The following is a 17,585-nucleotide window of genomic DNA, read 5'->3' as shown; positions in this document are numbered from 1 at the left end:
GCTGATGGAATGTGTGGGTTGTAAAATTAAATGCGTTCACCTTTGAATTCTCACCATCCAGAGGTACATCGGAAAATTCTGAGCTCACTTCGGTACAGGATACTGTCATCGTTCGCGAGGGAGTCACCAGAAGAGTCAGGTTCGTTCGCTACGAAGAAGGAAAAAATAGGATATTCTGATAAAAGTCTGGAAAATCTGTTTATTTTTCGTTTTCATTCTATGTATCCTGGCGCAACAATAATTGCCCTTACGAAAAAGAACTACTGCCGATTACACATAAATATTACTAATAATTACATGGGAATATCGCTGGATATCACAGGAAATATTATTGGGTATTACAAAAATATTACTGGATATTACAAGAAATATTACAGGATATCACAGAAAATATTATTGACAATTACATAGAATGTCAATAATTATTTCGTACCACTGCCGAAATATATTACTGCCAAAATATATTATTGCCAAAATATTACTGCCTAAATAAAAGAGGCTTTTTGGAATAATTTCAGTAGAGTTACTGATAAGACAATATTTTAATAATGATTTCCAGTTAATTTTAAAAGATAATTAATAGACACAACGACCAAAATATATTATTACTTTTTTTTCATCATTGAAATAATAGTAAATATATATATTGGTGATGTGTCCAATAACTTTCGTTTTAAAATTAACTGAAAATTATATTACTAAAATATTGTTGCTTTATCAGTAACTACTGAAATTATCCCAAAAAACTTCTCCTATAAAATCTTATATGTTACTTCAATATACATTAAACACGTATATAATAAAATAATAGCTATTTATTGCATACAATTTTATATATATAATATATATATACAAATATATATTAGGTATATTTTTTATTTATTAAACTCAGAAATTTTTGCAAACTTTAATATACTCAGAAATATTGCATACTTATACTCAGAAAACTTGAAAAAAACGAAAAGTATTCTTTGCATTATTGCATTTGCTACGAACAAAAAACTTAATTAAAATATTTTAAAAATTAAAAAAAAACTTAAAAAAGTCACATGTTTTGCACTTTGCATTTGCTGCAAACGAATTTTTAAAGAAAGTTAACAATATTTTTTTGCGTTATTACATTTGCTGCGAACAGCAGCTCGAAATAATTTTTCATTGTCCCGAGTCTTTCCTCCAAACCGTTCGTATATGTACGCTGTAAAAAAATTAGATTTGATGTAGATATCTTGAAAACACCGATTACAATATTTAATAATTCTCATTTATTTTATGTTATTATTTATTTTACCTGCAACATCTGCTACATGTGTAGGATCAAGCTGTTGTGTCGATGCTTTTGGGCAGTTTTTTCCTTTATTCGCATTAGCCTGCTTCCCTGTTAAGCTGCTTTCTCGCAGTTCCTCGCGATCGAACACTAATCCAAGTAATTCGCTTGCCATCATTGATAGGCCGTCTTTGTCATTCATTTTTTCCAATTGTTGATTGCTTAAAAACCGATCTCCAAAATATTTTCCATTTTCCTGTAAATTAAACAGAGAATTCTTTTAAAAATATATTACCATAGAGTACCATAAAATTACAAATTATTGTCTAATTTATTGAGTAAAATATTATGAATATATTATTAACCTTTAATTTGTTCTCATTACTACTGATCGTCATCAGTTGTCGTTTCTCGTCACGTTTTGTTTCAACGGTTTTAAGTACACGATTTTTCTGAAAAATGTAATTTATAAGTTATTCTGAATTGTAACTGAGTCATTTTTCATGATAGTTTATTATTAAATATTAAATTAGTGTGTATAAGTATAAAAGTGTATATTTTGCTTTATAACTATAATCAACTTTGAATTCTTTTGTATTGGCCTTTTTAAAAACAAGATAAATTTAATATTACATTATAATATTAAATAATAAACTATCATAAATATTTATAAATAAATAAATATATATATGTATTGTGAATGAAATTTTACCATTTCATTGTCATCCTGTGGAACAATCGTTTTATTTTTATAAGGTACTCTAAAAACTGCGTAATCATCGTTCAATGAGTCTTCATTTATTGGCGGATCAAATGAATCTATGAAGCCGTCAAAGACAATTTTTTGGGCATTATCTTCGACTCTCTCTTTATGTAAATTGTCTACATTCTGTAAAAGAAAAAATGTTTTACAAAATATCTATTTCTATTTTCTTTTGTTTAGTGAGCTGAAAATGCAGGTGTATATTCAACTTATTTTAAACTTTTTTTAAAAACTTATTTACCTGTTTTTTTGTTTCCCGTTCATTAACTTTTAAAAGTCTTAAAATTGTCGTCGTCATGTCTTTTATGTCTTTTAAATCTAAAAACAAAAATATATACATATTGATATATAATTTTTAATAAAAATCTTATATTATTTTTACATTTGTGAAAAAAAAATAAATCTAAACCTTTTGCGCTAGCTATTTTTATTTCTTTATTTTCTTCTTTTAATTTTAAATTTTCGGCTTCCAACGCTCTATTTTTCTTTCTCAAAGATACCGTTTCTTCTGTAAATTTTATTTTATTGTTATGTGATGTTGATAGAGTTCTCATTGATATTGCACAATCATCATCTGATGACGAAGTCGAATCCGAATCTGCACGAGTCACCTATAGATATGTTGGAATTATTACAGTAAAAACATCTTTTATTTCTCAGTAATAAAAGTAATGCACTTTTTCAATAAATAAATAAATAAATAAATAAATAATAATAATAATATATATATATATATATATATATATAGATTCTTACACTTTGTGCCTCTGATTGTGATTGATCCTTTTTTTTAATTTTTTCCAGTATATTTCCCGCCACTTTTTTTGCAGCACTGGTTCGACGTTTATTTGTATCCTAGCAAACAAAAATACAAGACATATTAGTGACATTATTTTTAAAAATGTATATATTTACTGAATTATCTATTATATAACAATTAGTATAAAGTGTTTATGTGTTTAAGAACAAGTTCGTAAAATTTGTTCTCAAACACATAAAAACAGATTTTTATACTAATTGTTATATATATATATATATATATATATATATATATATACATATATACATAATAGATAAAAGTAATGAAAAGAATTGAAAGTATAATATGTAAAAAATCAAGCTATAATTAAGACATAAAAGTAAGACATTAATTAAATCAATTCTTAACATGATCAAAAAACATCAGAAATTAAAGAATTCACATCGCATATATCTTAAGTCTACAGTATTTTATAAATACTATTTTATTAATGTCTTACTTGTATGTGTTAATTGCAGCTTGAAAATTTTTTCATTTACAGCGCATGCATGTTAAGTCTACAGTATTTACATAATACTGTAGACTTAACATGCATGCGCTGTAAATTTTCTAATTTTTGATGTCTTTTGTTCACGTTAAGAATTGACTTTATTAATGTCTTACTTTTATCTTTTACGGCTTGAAATTTTTAATTTTTTTCATACCTTTAATTCTTTCTTTTTATCATCCTCTTCACTACTACTGCTGCCTTTCTTCTTAGCAGCATACTTCTTCCTATCTTCCTTCATTGGATTTGGCTCATCATATTTAAGATAATTTTTAAGCTGCGTGTTCATGCTTGTCCAATCTGTGAATATATAAATGTAGATATTTATAATTTTACAAATTTACAAGTATCCTAATTAAATAATATTTGTCACTGCCATATATGCAGTAAAGTAAATATAATAAAATTTTTTATTTAAAAACTATACTCATATTAATAACCTCCAAATCCTAAAATGGACACGATGTGCGGAGTCCACTTGCAATTAAGAAATTTTTTCTTCATTTTTGCATTCAGTGGACCAACGATGCAATTCGCCGGCCAACGAATAACTACATGTTCACCGCTTTTTATAAGTGCATTTACACGTTCTTCTTCTTTCACTGTTGTTAGCCATGCGAAATATCCAACGGCTATATTTCCGTTCTCGTTAGGAAACTCTACGAGAATACACTTTTCATCGTTCAACTCCTCTGTGTCATTCACCTCCATTATCCGATAAATACTATAATTATCTATACTTTCCAAATTCCTCCGAATTCCTTGTTAGCACGATCGTATCGCGAGTATGATTCTTTCTGGTTTATCGCGTTATCCTTATGCGCGTACGCATGCGTTCCACAACGCATGCTCAACGCGCAACAGTTTGCATATCACCTCGTTATCACGTGGCTCTATGTTTTTGTATACATTACATCGATGGTTTTGAAACGAAGTATTGAGAATAATGAAACGAGGCCCTTATAAAGAACATTTGAAAAGGACTGGCGACCTTCCTCTATCGACAGACTATTCTCGAAAGAAAAGACGAGTTGGTGTTGGTGAATGTAGTACGGGCAAGAGAACGACATACAATGAAGAGGTTATGTCCCCTGATGCACGTGTAAGTACATAATAAATAATTATAAATTTGCATTTTCTAAAATATAATTGTAATATTTGATTTACTTACATGAATTTTGAAGTTATAATTTTATTGACATATGTTTTTCTTTATATGTTAAGTATTTGCAATTTGTATATATATGTATTTTGACACATGAATATTATGTGTAGAATGGACTACCGTTTGGTGATCTGCATGAAAATGAAGATTATGTAAATCAACAGGAACTACTAGACCATTTATGTATTGCAAATCTTGATAATATTGATGATAGTAATTCATCGGTTCAAGAAATTGATGACAGTGACCAGCAAAGTGATACAAGCATAAGCGATGATAATAATGATTATGACAGTATTGAAGAGCACAAATCATCAAGTGTTAGCGATTTCAATGAAGGCTCCGAGAATTTCGAATCAGATCAGGATGAAGAAAATTTTGAAGATGAAAATATTAATGTTGAAAAGCGTTGTCCCAATCATGACGTACAGGTAAACAAATAAATTAAAGTTATTATTACGCATACAATATTTTTAATAATATTTAAAAAATATTACAGTGCCGACAAGTTTTATATGAGGGCTGCGATTTAACAAAAGAAGAAAGTGTACTTCTAATAATGAGTGTAGCCTTACGTCATTATTTCACTGATGCAGCATTACAATCTTTCATCCAAACCATTGATTGTCATCTTCCTCGCACATGTCACGGTTCGAAATATCTATTTTGTAAATCTGTACCAAAGCAGACTTATCATGTATATTACTTTTGTCCACAATGTATACTTATTTTACATGTTGACAATGACTGCATTACTGTAAAATGCGATAATTGTTCTGAGCAGTATAACCCATCACAGCTCAAAAAAGATGGAAAATTTTTTATATATATACCGCTGAAAGAGCAACTAATCGAGTTAGTTAATTCTAAGGTTTTTATGCAATTTCGACAGGAAAACGAAAAGGAAAGTGACGTTATCAATGGTAAAGTGTACCGTAAACTGAAAAGAAAAAATATTATAGGGGAAAATGACATTACTATTCAATGGAATACAGATGGCGTACAACTTTTTAATTCTTCCCTATCTTCTTTATGGCCAATTTTGGTAACAATTAATGAATTGCCTTATCGTATTCGAAAACAACAAATATTGCTAACTGGTTTATGGTTCCAATCAAGTAAACCTCCAATGAATGTTTTTCTCCAACCTTTTCTTGAAGAACTGATAGATTTACATTTTAATGGCTTTGAAAGCACGACATTCATTTACCAAGAACCAATTCTTATAAAAGTCCATACATTGCTTGCTCCGGTTGATTCTGTTGCCAGATCAGCCATTCAGGGTATAAAGCAGTATAATGGAAAGTATGGGTGCCCATATTGTTATCATAAAGGAAAACAAATTTGTATAGAACAAAATAGGCGAAAACGAGTATACTGTGGCAATATATGTACTTTACGTAAACAGAGCCATTACGTGCGTCATGCTGAAAAAAGTCAAGAAAAAAATAACCAGTTAAGGGCGTCAAATGGCCATCAATTGTTACACTTATACCACTGTTTAACGTCATTTCATCATTTCCGCCGGAATATTTGCACAGCCTGGCAGAAGGTGTAATTAAACAATTTTTGATGGCATGGTTTGATTCTAGCAATCGTGAGAAAGATTGGTCCTTACGTAAGCACGAAGTGCTCTTTGATAAAAGATTAATGAGCATGAAACCTACCTCCGAAATAACTAGAACACCTCAATCAATAACACAACGGAGATTGTGGAAAGGTGCAGAATACAAAAATTTTGCTTTATATTATTCTCTCATATGTTTAAAAGGGTTAATGCCAAATAAATATGTACAGCATTGGTTGTTACTAGTTTACAGTATGCATGTTTTTCTAAGTACAACAATATCTCCTAATAATTTTATCATAGCTACGTTTGCGCTCCAAAAATTTGTACTTGATACTGAAAAATTGTATGGAGCAATGTTTATGAACTACAATATACACTTGATGTTACATATTCCAAAAGCTGTAAAACAATTTGGCGCTTTGTGGGCATGGTCAACTTTTCCGTATGAAGATTTTAATCATACTATACAATCACTTTTTAACGGCACTCAATATATTCCGGAACAAATCTGCAAATTTTATTCTCGTATAAGATACGTAAAACAAAGTTCAGTTTTTGATCAGCCTAATTGTAGTAAAAAAGGAAAGGATCTTTTTGATTCTATTATAAAAGAATGTCGAATTAAAAGATGCATGGAATATGGAAATTCTTTGCGAGCATTTGGTTCTGCAATTATCATAGAGTTATCATTAATAGAAAAAATAACTGTCAAACAATTTTTGGGAGAATCAGTTAAAAACAAAGCACTAGCTTATCAGCGATTTATATACCAAAATATTCTCTATCATGGTTCCAATTGTACTCAACTAAAAAAAAGATGTAACAGTACAATTTTAACTACAGATAGATCGTTATTAGATATTCAATATCTATGTATAGCAGAAACATCAGCAGGCATAAAAAAACAATTGTTAATTTGTAAGGTATTGCAAACACTGCGTGGTGATGAAATATGTAAAAATAGGAATATAACGTCAAATCTTTTCTCTTACGTTATAGAAAAAACAGACATTATTAAATGTGTATTTCCTTCTGCGATTAGAAAGAAATGTATTAATATTCCTGTTTATTCCACAAACAATATTAATTATGATAATAATAAGCGATGCATAATACCTCTTGTAAATAATATAGAAACTGATTGAATTATATAAATAATAAGAATTATGAAATAAGTTTATAATGAAAAATGTAAATGTAAAAAACATATGTAAAAGTAAAAATGTAAAAAAATGTAAATTTAAAAATCTATACATGTAAAGCAATAATTGTTTTAACATTTGTATTAAAAGTCTTTTCTTCCAAATAAAAAATAACGTTGATAGTATGTAACTTATTGTACGTTATTCACTTTGTGACATTGTAAATTTTAACATTGTAAAAAATTTTAACATTGTAAAAAATTATTTATTGCAGAAAATATGGAACATTAATTTTTAAATATTTTAGACATTAAAAAACGTTCAATAAAATCTTTCGTAAATAATTAAAATAAATAAAAGCAAAAACTTATTAAATATATAAATAATAATTTATACTATATATTTATAAAACATTTATTTTTTAATTAAATTTACATTATTCATATATAAAAACACCTAATATTATTTGTATCTTTGCAAAAATATTTTGCTGCTTTATTTGAAAGAAATATTTAAACCTTCTAGCATAACAAAATTTTAAAGTTTTTATATTTGCAATAACATTTTCAATATTTCTGCTTATATTATATAATAGAATTAATCATGAGCGACATCCAGTAATATTTGCGTGTAATTTGTACCCTCAGTAGTTATTACATATGCAGTGATCTTTCTAGTGATACCCAACAGGCGAGTAATATTCGTCTGTATTCCGTTGCTAGTAATTATTATAGAGGCAATAATATTCGTCTTGATAATTACAGAGCCATCAGTAATAATCACACAGCCGCGTGTAATAATCACACGGCCGGCAATAGTTCCTTTTCGTAAGGAGGGCACAGCAAAAATGCAATAATTTCTTTGCGTTATGTGGAGCTGTCCCTGTACTTGGAAGTAGTAATTACGTTTTGAAATTTATATATGTATATATATAGATATATATATATATTAATTTCAATATATACATATATATAAATTATTATTTATCTATTACATATACGATACACCTTTTATTCAAATAATAGAAAAAAACAAAGAATGAATAAAATTTATTCATTTCATTTTTATTTGTTTTTATAAAATTTTTATTCAAAATAATATATTAGCAAAATCATTTATTGCGACTTAAAATCATAATATTACGCTAATCGATGTACAGCATTCATCTTATAAGATTTCCATGTGTTACTACCTCACAATACTATTATAAATAAATGTGAAATTTAATTTGCATTACTTTTATATTTTCATATATAATGAGCAGATGTAAAATATTTCTCATTCGTGTGCGTAATATATTGGTTTTTGTATTTATACTGATTTTACACATATCAAATGCAAGAGAGACAAAGATAGAATGATACTCTCTCCTTGTCAAGCTGTCAGTATGTTACCACGAAAATTTCCCCATGAGTATAGATCTAGTGAGATTTGTTCATCCCAAATATTACATAAAAAGAAGTTACGTAGCTTCGTGAAATATTTTTTAATATATTCTTTATATAATAAAGCAGGGAGACAAAGAGTCAAATTTTGCATTATTGCTCTTAAAAATTTATAATAAATTAAATGCGATCTCGTGGCTAACCCAACCTTACCCGCTGCTAGCTGCGCATCTCCCCAAGTTATATTATGAATTTTATATTTATCTTTTTTCCAAAAAATCGATCTTTGTCTCCCTGCGGACAATCCTACTGATTAAGAATATCGTAAATTTAATAAGATTCATTAAGTATTTTGGCTAATATATGGGATGAACGAATCCGTAATTCCCGGTCGGCCGATAGGCGTCTCCACCATGTCGCCTGTCGACCCTTAAGGGTCGACAGGTCGGCCGGCCAAACTCCGAATTGATGTTGGAGACCTCGCGCGGTGACAACGCGAAACTTCGATTTTAGTGTTGCCAACGCCGAGAAACCAATTCTCGGGTTTTATGTAGTGGTGCATGTCTGTACACGTACATACACCACTGCATCGCTCACGCGGACGCACGTAAGAGAGACAAGGACCGATAATCACGTGTTCTCCTTGTTCCTCTACCGTGCCGGTATACGCGAGATGCCGCCTAAAAATGCTTTCTGGCCTTCCGTAGCAGAAAGCAGTAACGTAGCAAGACTAATAAGCACCCATTTTTGTACATTTTATATATGCTTATGCACATATGTGGATATATTATTTATATATAAATATATATATATATAAAATGTACTAATTTACTCTCAATTATATGCTACTGTTATTATTTATCATTAGACAATTATAAAACAGAGGTTATAGATTTGGTCTGACTACACTGGCCTCAAATTAAAGTTGTATATATATTTAATTTAACGATTCGACCATACGGGATGTGGTCCTTTTCAAAAATACAGATTGGAATATCAGAGAGTTACAGCATTTCGTCTTTAAGATGTAAGCGCAAATTATGATTCGGAGAGATTTAACTTGTCAAATAATAAAATATAAAATAAATTATAAAACATATACATATATAATTTGTAGTGCTATATATATATATATATGTTTTATAATTGTCTAATGATAAATAATAACAGTAGCATAATTGAAAGTAAATTAGTCTACAATGTTAGACACGGGTACTTGTTAGATTTGATAATTTATTGCTTATACTTTTTCGAGAGACAAGAATAAGAGAACGAATATAAATTATTATTAGCTTGTATAGCAATCATAGATTGACGAATATGCGTTGGTTATTCTTGATTTCTTTTCTATTATTGATGTTATTGTATAATTTGCTCCATAAATACTTATAACATAAAAGAACTTATGTCGAGTAATATTGATCAATGCAAAGGATGTTCAGTATGTATCACCCAGTAAATTATTAGAGTTCAAATATATCAATATCAATTTTTTAATAATATATTGGAATACAGAGAAATGATAAAAAAATATATTTCGGCAATAAAAATGTTATAAATATATTGAAAATATTTTTACTACACGCGCGCGCGCACACACACACACACACACACACCCATATACACACTATATAAATGCAAAATAATACAGAAAATAAATTTTTAATAAAAATCAACATACCAGCTATTTGTGTGTGCATATGTAGCTGCAAGCATGCAACGGATTTATTACTTGATAAATTTATTTACGGACTTATTTTGCATTTATATATATATATATATATAGTGTATGTAATTGTAAAAATGATTAAAATATTTTCAATATTTAAAAATTTTCAAGTTTATCGCCTTATATTTCTATAATTTTTTTATATTCTAATATATTGTAAAAAAATTGATATTCGATATATTTGAACTCAAGTTTTTTACGTGATTGAATATTATTGCATTGAGCCATCATACGTTACTCGTAAGTTCTTTTACGTTATAATAGTATTTATGTAGCAGAGAGAAAGAGATAAGAGAGAGATTATACAATATAACTTCAATAATCGAAAAAAATCACGATAACGCTATTGTCATATCTATGTGTGTGCATATATATAAACTTATATATTATATATTTTATAAATAAGTAAAATATTATGCAGACAATGTATACAATATAAAATGTTCAGTTTGTGCTATGCTTCAATCAATAACACTGGTCGACAAAAAATGACTTTTTTCAGGTTCGAAGATTTTCAAAGCGTATTTTTGTAGATTTTTTTCATGTTGATTACAAATTCGGCCGCAAAAATTGCGTATCACGTCACGTTTTTTAGATATCTTGATCTAAAGATGCAAAAAAGGGCATTTTAGATACTTTTCCGTAAAATATATAGCTTTAAATTGGGATGTGATAAAAAATGCTACGACGGCTCAAAATAAAACTTCTTGTAGTTTATGTAAAAAATATATAAAAGGTCGAACCTATAAACAGTTTATTGAAAAAACTAAATTAAAAAATTGAAAATATTTTTCGCACGTTTCCTTATACTACTAATACAAAGTCTTTAGAGGTTCGATAGAATGGTTCACTTTTTTCACAGATATTAATGTAAAAATTTCTTCACTGATAAATAATGAATGTAAAATCAGATTTTTAAAATTAAGAAAGGCGGATTACAATTTTAAAGATTAAAGATTAATTAATTTAAAGATTATAAATTGAAAAAGAATATTTAAAAAAATATTCTTTTTCTCTATTAATCTTAAAAAAATATTTTTTAATATTTTTATATATTAAAATATACTATCTATATATATTATTATATACAAATAATTGTTGATTATTATATTGCATTATTAATTAATTGAAGTTAGAGCAACATGGCAGCAGCGTTTTTTTTTACGTGGGGGAAACCTTCAAAAGGCACCCCGGTTTATTAAAATAAATATCTTTTATTTTATCCATGTTTATTTATTTAATGAATATAAAATATAATAAATATAAATGTGTGTGTGTGTGTGTGTATACAAAAATGTTGATTATCTCACATTATGTGTTTCAAATTATTATGATTTATTAAATATTTGTAAATAAATCTATATAAATTTTTAATATAAATATTTAATTAAATATTTATATAGATTTATTTACAAATATATAAATCATAATAATTTGAAACACATTATGTGAAATAATCTACATTTTTGTAAACACACACACACACCCACACACACATATGTAAAAGAACAAGAATAGCAATAATTCTTGCCTAACATTATCTTTCAATTATCGTTTCGTGTACGCAATATATGTATTTCGCATTATGCATCTGTAACAAATTATATCGAATGATTTATTATTTGCATATTAATTTGCATATTATCTACCCAGACAGCACCAAGTCTAAAATTGACGCATAAGATAGCATTAAGAAATCTTTAAGACAGCAATCTTATGATATGATATCAAAAAGACATTTTAAAGATATCTTACGCGCCAATTTTGGACTTGGTGTTGTTTGGGTATATAAATAAAATATGTACACAAATAAAATAATATTTGCATAAATATTATTTTATTTGTACATATTTTATTTACATAGATTATATGCAAATATTTAAATAAATCATTCGATAATTTATTACACATTTTATTTATTATATAGATTTATATAGATTATATGCAAATATTTAAATAAATCATTCGATTATTTGTTACAGATGCATAATGTGAAATATATATTGCGTACACGATAATTGGAAGATAATGTTAGGCAAGAATTATTGCTATTCTTATTGTTCTTTTACATATAATATACATATACAGAGAAACAATGATAATACGAAAACCGGTTCTTGCTGATATCTCCCAATAATCGCATTCGTTCAACGCATTAGTGTTTGTGTCTACATGGATGTTACTACATATGCGATGTAAGAGAGACAAGGACAGAATGATAGTCTCTCCTTGTCAAGCTGTTAGCTGTCAGTATGTTACCACGGAAATTTCCCCTGCTCCTTATGAATCTAGTGAGAATCTTATCGTCCAGATATTTCATAAAATAAGTGACATAACTTCGTGAATTTTTTTTTAATATATTCTTTATATAATAAAGCAGTCCTCTAAAAGGCCGGATTTTACATTTTCGCTCTTAAAAATTTATAATAAATAAAATACGGACTCGCGGCTAACCCAACCTTACCCGTTCCTAGCTGTGCATTCCCCCAAGTTTATTAAAAATTTTTATTTTTATCTTTTTTTCATAAAATAGCTCTTTAGAGGACTACAAATGAGCTTACTGATTAAGAATATCCTAAATTTAATAAGATTCATTCAATATTTTCGCTAATATCTGGAAAATAAGAATCCGTAATTCCCGGCCGGCCGATAGGCGTCTCCACCATGTCGCCTGCCGACCCTTAAGGCGATGCCGAAGCGTTGGCCGAACTCCGACGGGTTAGCGTCCTCATTTGAGTGGAACTAAAATTGTCGATAATTACCGACAATTTTAATTTTGCTATTATCGACACTAATATATTATATATACGTCAAAAAGCCATTTTAGTATGTTCAACATATTGAAATCAGACAACATAATATATTTTTATTGTCGAATTATCTCGCACACGCATCTAAGCGTGTCAATGACAGTAAAACATACATATATAAATGTGTCTCTTTATGACATAGTTGAACACAATTTCAATATTGCTCTTTTATATATTTTGATGATATATGCATATTTTCATGTATTCTTCAAAGGAAATATACAATCTACCATATATATATATATATATATATATATATACAAGGTGGTTCAAAAGTCCGGCAACGGTCAATTATGTTCAAGAAATAGTGGTCTTATGAATAAAATATAAAAATTGCAGGGTTCAACACGGGAAAAATTTTTTATATATAATTATATCTAAATAATTATATAATTATACATAATTATATGTGAAATATGTTCATTTTATATATAATTAAATTTATTTATATATAAATTATGAAGTTCATGTATAATCTTATGTTAAGTTATATATGAAACATTATATATATTTATATATGTGAATACTTATTTATTATATATATATCCTAAAAAAATCATAAAAATGAAAAGGTCAGGCCATGTTGAAAAGAAGGTACTCAAAAATTTAAACCTTTAAAAATTTAAACGATCTAATAATAAATTATCACGAAAAGTAACTGATATGTTATTCAAGGTGCCAGTTCAAAGTGAACATACGTAAAGTGTATATTATCTAAATTTAGTAATAATATATTACCATGAAAAGTAACTGATATGTTATTCAAGGTGCCAGTTCAAAGTGTGAACATACGTAAAGTGTATATTATCTAAATTTAGTAATAATATATTACCATGAAAAGTAACTGTGATATTTTATTCAAGGTGCAAGTTCACATTGAACATACATACATATAAGTAAAACTGATTACAATTTGATTCTAGAAAATAAGTGCGATATGTTATTCTTAGTGCACAAAATATAATAGTCGTTTATAGAGATTTGATTTGAAATTCATACTAGCCCGTACAATGAAAAATAATTGCTCGTAATTCCAGAGTACCAATTTGTTAATGACTCAGAAAAATAACATGGCGGCCTGCTCTCAAAAAACTATGATGTTTCTCGATGTCCATTTAGAAATACCATAATGTCGAAGCTCTTACAGAATAATTACTACAACATTTGAAGTACGAAAAGTATTACATTAGAAGAAGATTAGATTCGAATAAGGATTCAACGTATTTTTAATAGTTCTACACACAACGAAGTGAATATACAAAACTATATACAAATACCTTTTTCTTCTGTGTTTCTGAAGAAAATTGTAAGTCCAATGAAACCTTGCTATTCAAAACCTATTCTTCATGATCGCAAGACACTATTTTCTATTTAAAAGACGTCTGCTAAAATTTTAATAAATAGATATTATTTATGATAGAAATGAAGAATTTGTGCTTTACAGTATATGGATAGTACATGGTTATTTCAAACACTGAACCGATGCATACAAGAAAACTTTTCTCTGTCTGTTCAATAAATTACTGATAATGTTAAATCCCAATCACATATGCCACCTTGCCTAGGTTAATGATGGTCATTAACGGGAAATTTTACTAAAAAAAGATTGGAGATTTTTAATTTATACAATTTTCACAACTCTTATTTCAATTATTCATTCTATCCATCGAAAGTTTTTTGAAAGCAGGCCGCCATGTTATTTTTCTGAGTCATTAACAAATTGGTACTCTGGAATTACGAGCAATTATTTTTCATTGTACGGGCTAGTATGAATTTCAAATCAAATCTCTATAAACGACTATTATATTTTGTGCACTAAGAATAACATCGCACTTATTTTCTAGAATCAAATTGTAATCAGTTTTACTTATATGTATGTATGATCAATGTGAACTTGCACTTTGAATAAAATATCACAGTTACTTTTCATGGTAATATATTATTACTAAATTTAGATAATATACACTTTACGTATGTTCACACTTTGAACTGGCACCTTGAATAACATATCAGTTACTTTTCATGGTAATATATTATTACTAAATTTAGATAATATACACTTTACGTATGTTCACTTTGAACTGGCACCTTGAATAACATATCAGTTACTTTTCGTGATAATTTATTATTAGATCGTTTAAATTTTTAAAGGTTTAAATTTTTGAGTACCTTCTTTTGAACATGGCCTGACCTTTTCATTTTTATGATTTTTTTAAGATATCAGTTACTTTTTAAAGTACAAATATATAGAGCAGCTTTCTAGTAATTCAAGTATCACAAATATATGTATTTTCGATTCTTATCACATAACTTTGTATAAGTAACAATTTATGCAATACAGTTCAAAATAATTGAAATATATATGGTATATATGTACATATATAAAATATATAATTATATTATAGTATACATATATATTTTATTTAATCATATATGTAAATGTTTGTATAATTGTAATAACTTTTAACGATACATTGCACATTTATTTCAATTGCAACAGAATGAATTTATATTCTTGTATAAATATTGAAAATAAAGAATGGGCTCCTACATCGCCCATTTTCATGAGAACGCAACCATATATTTTTCTTCGTCTCTCCGATTTTAACACGACATATTTTCGATTCTTATCACATAACTTTGTATAAGTAACAATTTATGCAATACAGTTTAAAATAATTGAAATATATGGTATATATGTACATATATAAAATATATAATTATATTATAGTATACATATATATTTTATTTAATCATATATGTAAATGTTTGTATAATTGTAATAACTTTTAACGATACATTGCACATTTATTTCAATTGTAACAGAATGAATTTATATTCTTGTATAAATATTGAAAATAAAGAATGGGCCCCTCCATCGCCCATTCTCGTGAGAACGCATCCATATATTTTTCTTCGTCTCTCCGATTTTAACACGACATACATATTTCTGTCTGATAATTTTTTTCTTGATGATACTTTTTGAAATGTCATGAAGCCTAGGTCAAATAAGAAACTTATTGCACTCGTTTTAATGCAGCGCTTACAGCAGCTTTTATAAAGTGCCAGAGCAGCCGATATTTTATTTTGGCGCTTACAGCAACTTTTATACAGTACTAGAACAGTTGATGTTTTAATGTAGCGCTTACGGCAGCCTTTATACAGCGCCATTATTTAATCTGTTCTAAGAACAATATGTATGCCCCTTGTGCTCCTTTGGGCCATTTTTTCTTGAACACTTCCATATCATTAGAGTAATACCATTCCGATTTTGTGTCAGCTCTCAACATACACGTGTAGTGACCACGATTCATTTCTTCACCTTCGTGAAATATAGCGCTTATTACCTTGTACTTTTTTTTATTAATCGTGATATTACTCGTCGGCACGGCGATAGTCCGATTGTTGATAATTTTTTTAGAAGCACCGTTTACAAAAGTATATAAATTGAGCTGTATTACTACGACGGATAAAGTTGATTCGATTACGGTTTTCTTTTTCAACACGGTACCCTTACATTCGTTACAATTGCCGTTTATCGTTTCCCATTTAGAAAATTCTACATTAATCAAACTTTGTAGAGTGACACCTTTTTTCCTTTTTAATGTCAAATGTATAGGTAATATTAACAAACTACTGCTTTCCAGCTTAGTTACATTGTAATTACATTTGACATTCGAGCAACATGTTACGTGCTTTAATTCGAGTTCTAATACATCATTGATGTCGGAATACGTCGACATTAGAGCCGTAAAAAATTCCGAAACAACTTGTGTTCGTTCTTCGAAGCGTTTTCCGACAGATCTTCTAACCGCTTGAATGTTGCAATATTTACGTTCACCATACGCGCAGATGGCATCAGTCAATGCATTCGATGCTTTATTTTTCAGTATTTGTTGCCTAATACGTACGCAATGAAACGCACATTGTAATATTACATTAGCGTAACACGAAACAGCATCGTTATTGCAAAGACCATATATTTTCCACGTAACTATACTTTCTGGTTCCTCACAATCATAATTTTGCACATCATCAATGATATTAGGGATAGCCCATCGACGGTCGTACATTTTCACAACCTTTTTCTCGGACGGATTGATTTGTGGCAGTTCAGATTTGAATATAGATCTCAGTCGATTATATTCTACAATGGCTCTCGAGTTTGCTTTAACTGATGCTGGATTGAAATTTATCAAATGTAGACCTTCCAATTTACTTACTCGTGACAAACCTACATAGGCTTGACCATCACTGAATACAGTCGTTCCTAAATCCATCATTGCATTGTTACATGTAATTCCTTGACTTTTGTGTATAGTTATTCCATAACTGAGAGACAATGGAAATTGTTTCCGATGTACCACTAATTTGTGGAATACTTTAAATTTAATATCTACTTTGGTTATTGCGATTTCTTTGTTATCCGAAATAACTATTTTGATGGAAT

At 28.4% G+C, this 17,585-nt stretch overlaps 2 protein-coding genes across 3 annotated transcripts; one reads left to right on the top strand and one right to left on the bottom strand.

The window, feature by feature from the left end:
• Positions 1-797: 797 nt before the first annotated feature.
• On the bottom strand, positions 798-4,601 carry LOC114936998 (uncharacterized). The gene is made up of 9 exons (XM_029310364.2): positions 3,775-4,601; positions 3,492-3,634; positions 2,784-2,882; positions 2,437-2,638; positions 2,269-2,345; positions 1,977-2,153; positions 1,630-1,716; positions 1,289-1,520; positions 798-1,195 (listed from the first exon to the last, which is right to left on the bottom strand). Exons 1-9 carry the CDS (start codon positions 4,043-4,045, stop codon positions 1,095-1,097), a joined length of 1,389 nt encoding a protein of 462 aa, XP_029166197.2. The 5' UTR covers positions 4,046-4,601; the 3' UTR covers positions 798-1,094.
• On the top strand, positions 4,156-7,396 carry LOC114936997 (uncharacterized). 2 transcript variants are annotated; one of them, XM_085483885.1, is made up of 3 exons: positions 4,156-4,436; positions 4,610-4,930; positions 4,999-7,396. In XM_085483885.1, the coding sequence occupies exons 1-3, from the start codon at positions 4,281-4,283 to the stop codon at positions 6,055-6,057; spliced, it is 1,536 nt and encodes a 511-aa protein (XP_085340011.1). In that variant the 5' UTR covers positions 4,156-4,280; the 3' UTR covers positions 6,058-7,396. The 2 variants fall into 2 exon arrangements, with proteins under 2 accessions (XP_085340011.1, XP_085340012.1); XM_085483886.1 differs by having other exon boundaries at positions 4,158-4,436; positions 4,664-4,930.
• The last annotated feature ends 10,189 nt before the right edge of the window (positions 7,397-17,585 follow it).

The sequence above is a fragment of the Nylanderia fulva genome, unplaced genomic scaffold (genome assembly GCF_048542155.1).
Source record: "Nylanderia fulva isolate GAGA-0341 unplaced genomic scaffold, ASM4854215v1 Scaffold275, whole genome shotgun sequence".
Classification (NCBI taxonomy): Eukaryota; Metazoa; Arthropoda; class Insecta; order Hymenoptera; family Formicidae; genus Nylanderia; species Nylanderia fulva.
Note: the sequence above shows the minus strand (reverse complement) of the source record. Positions and strands in the feature narration are given on the sequence as shown.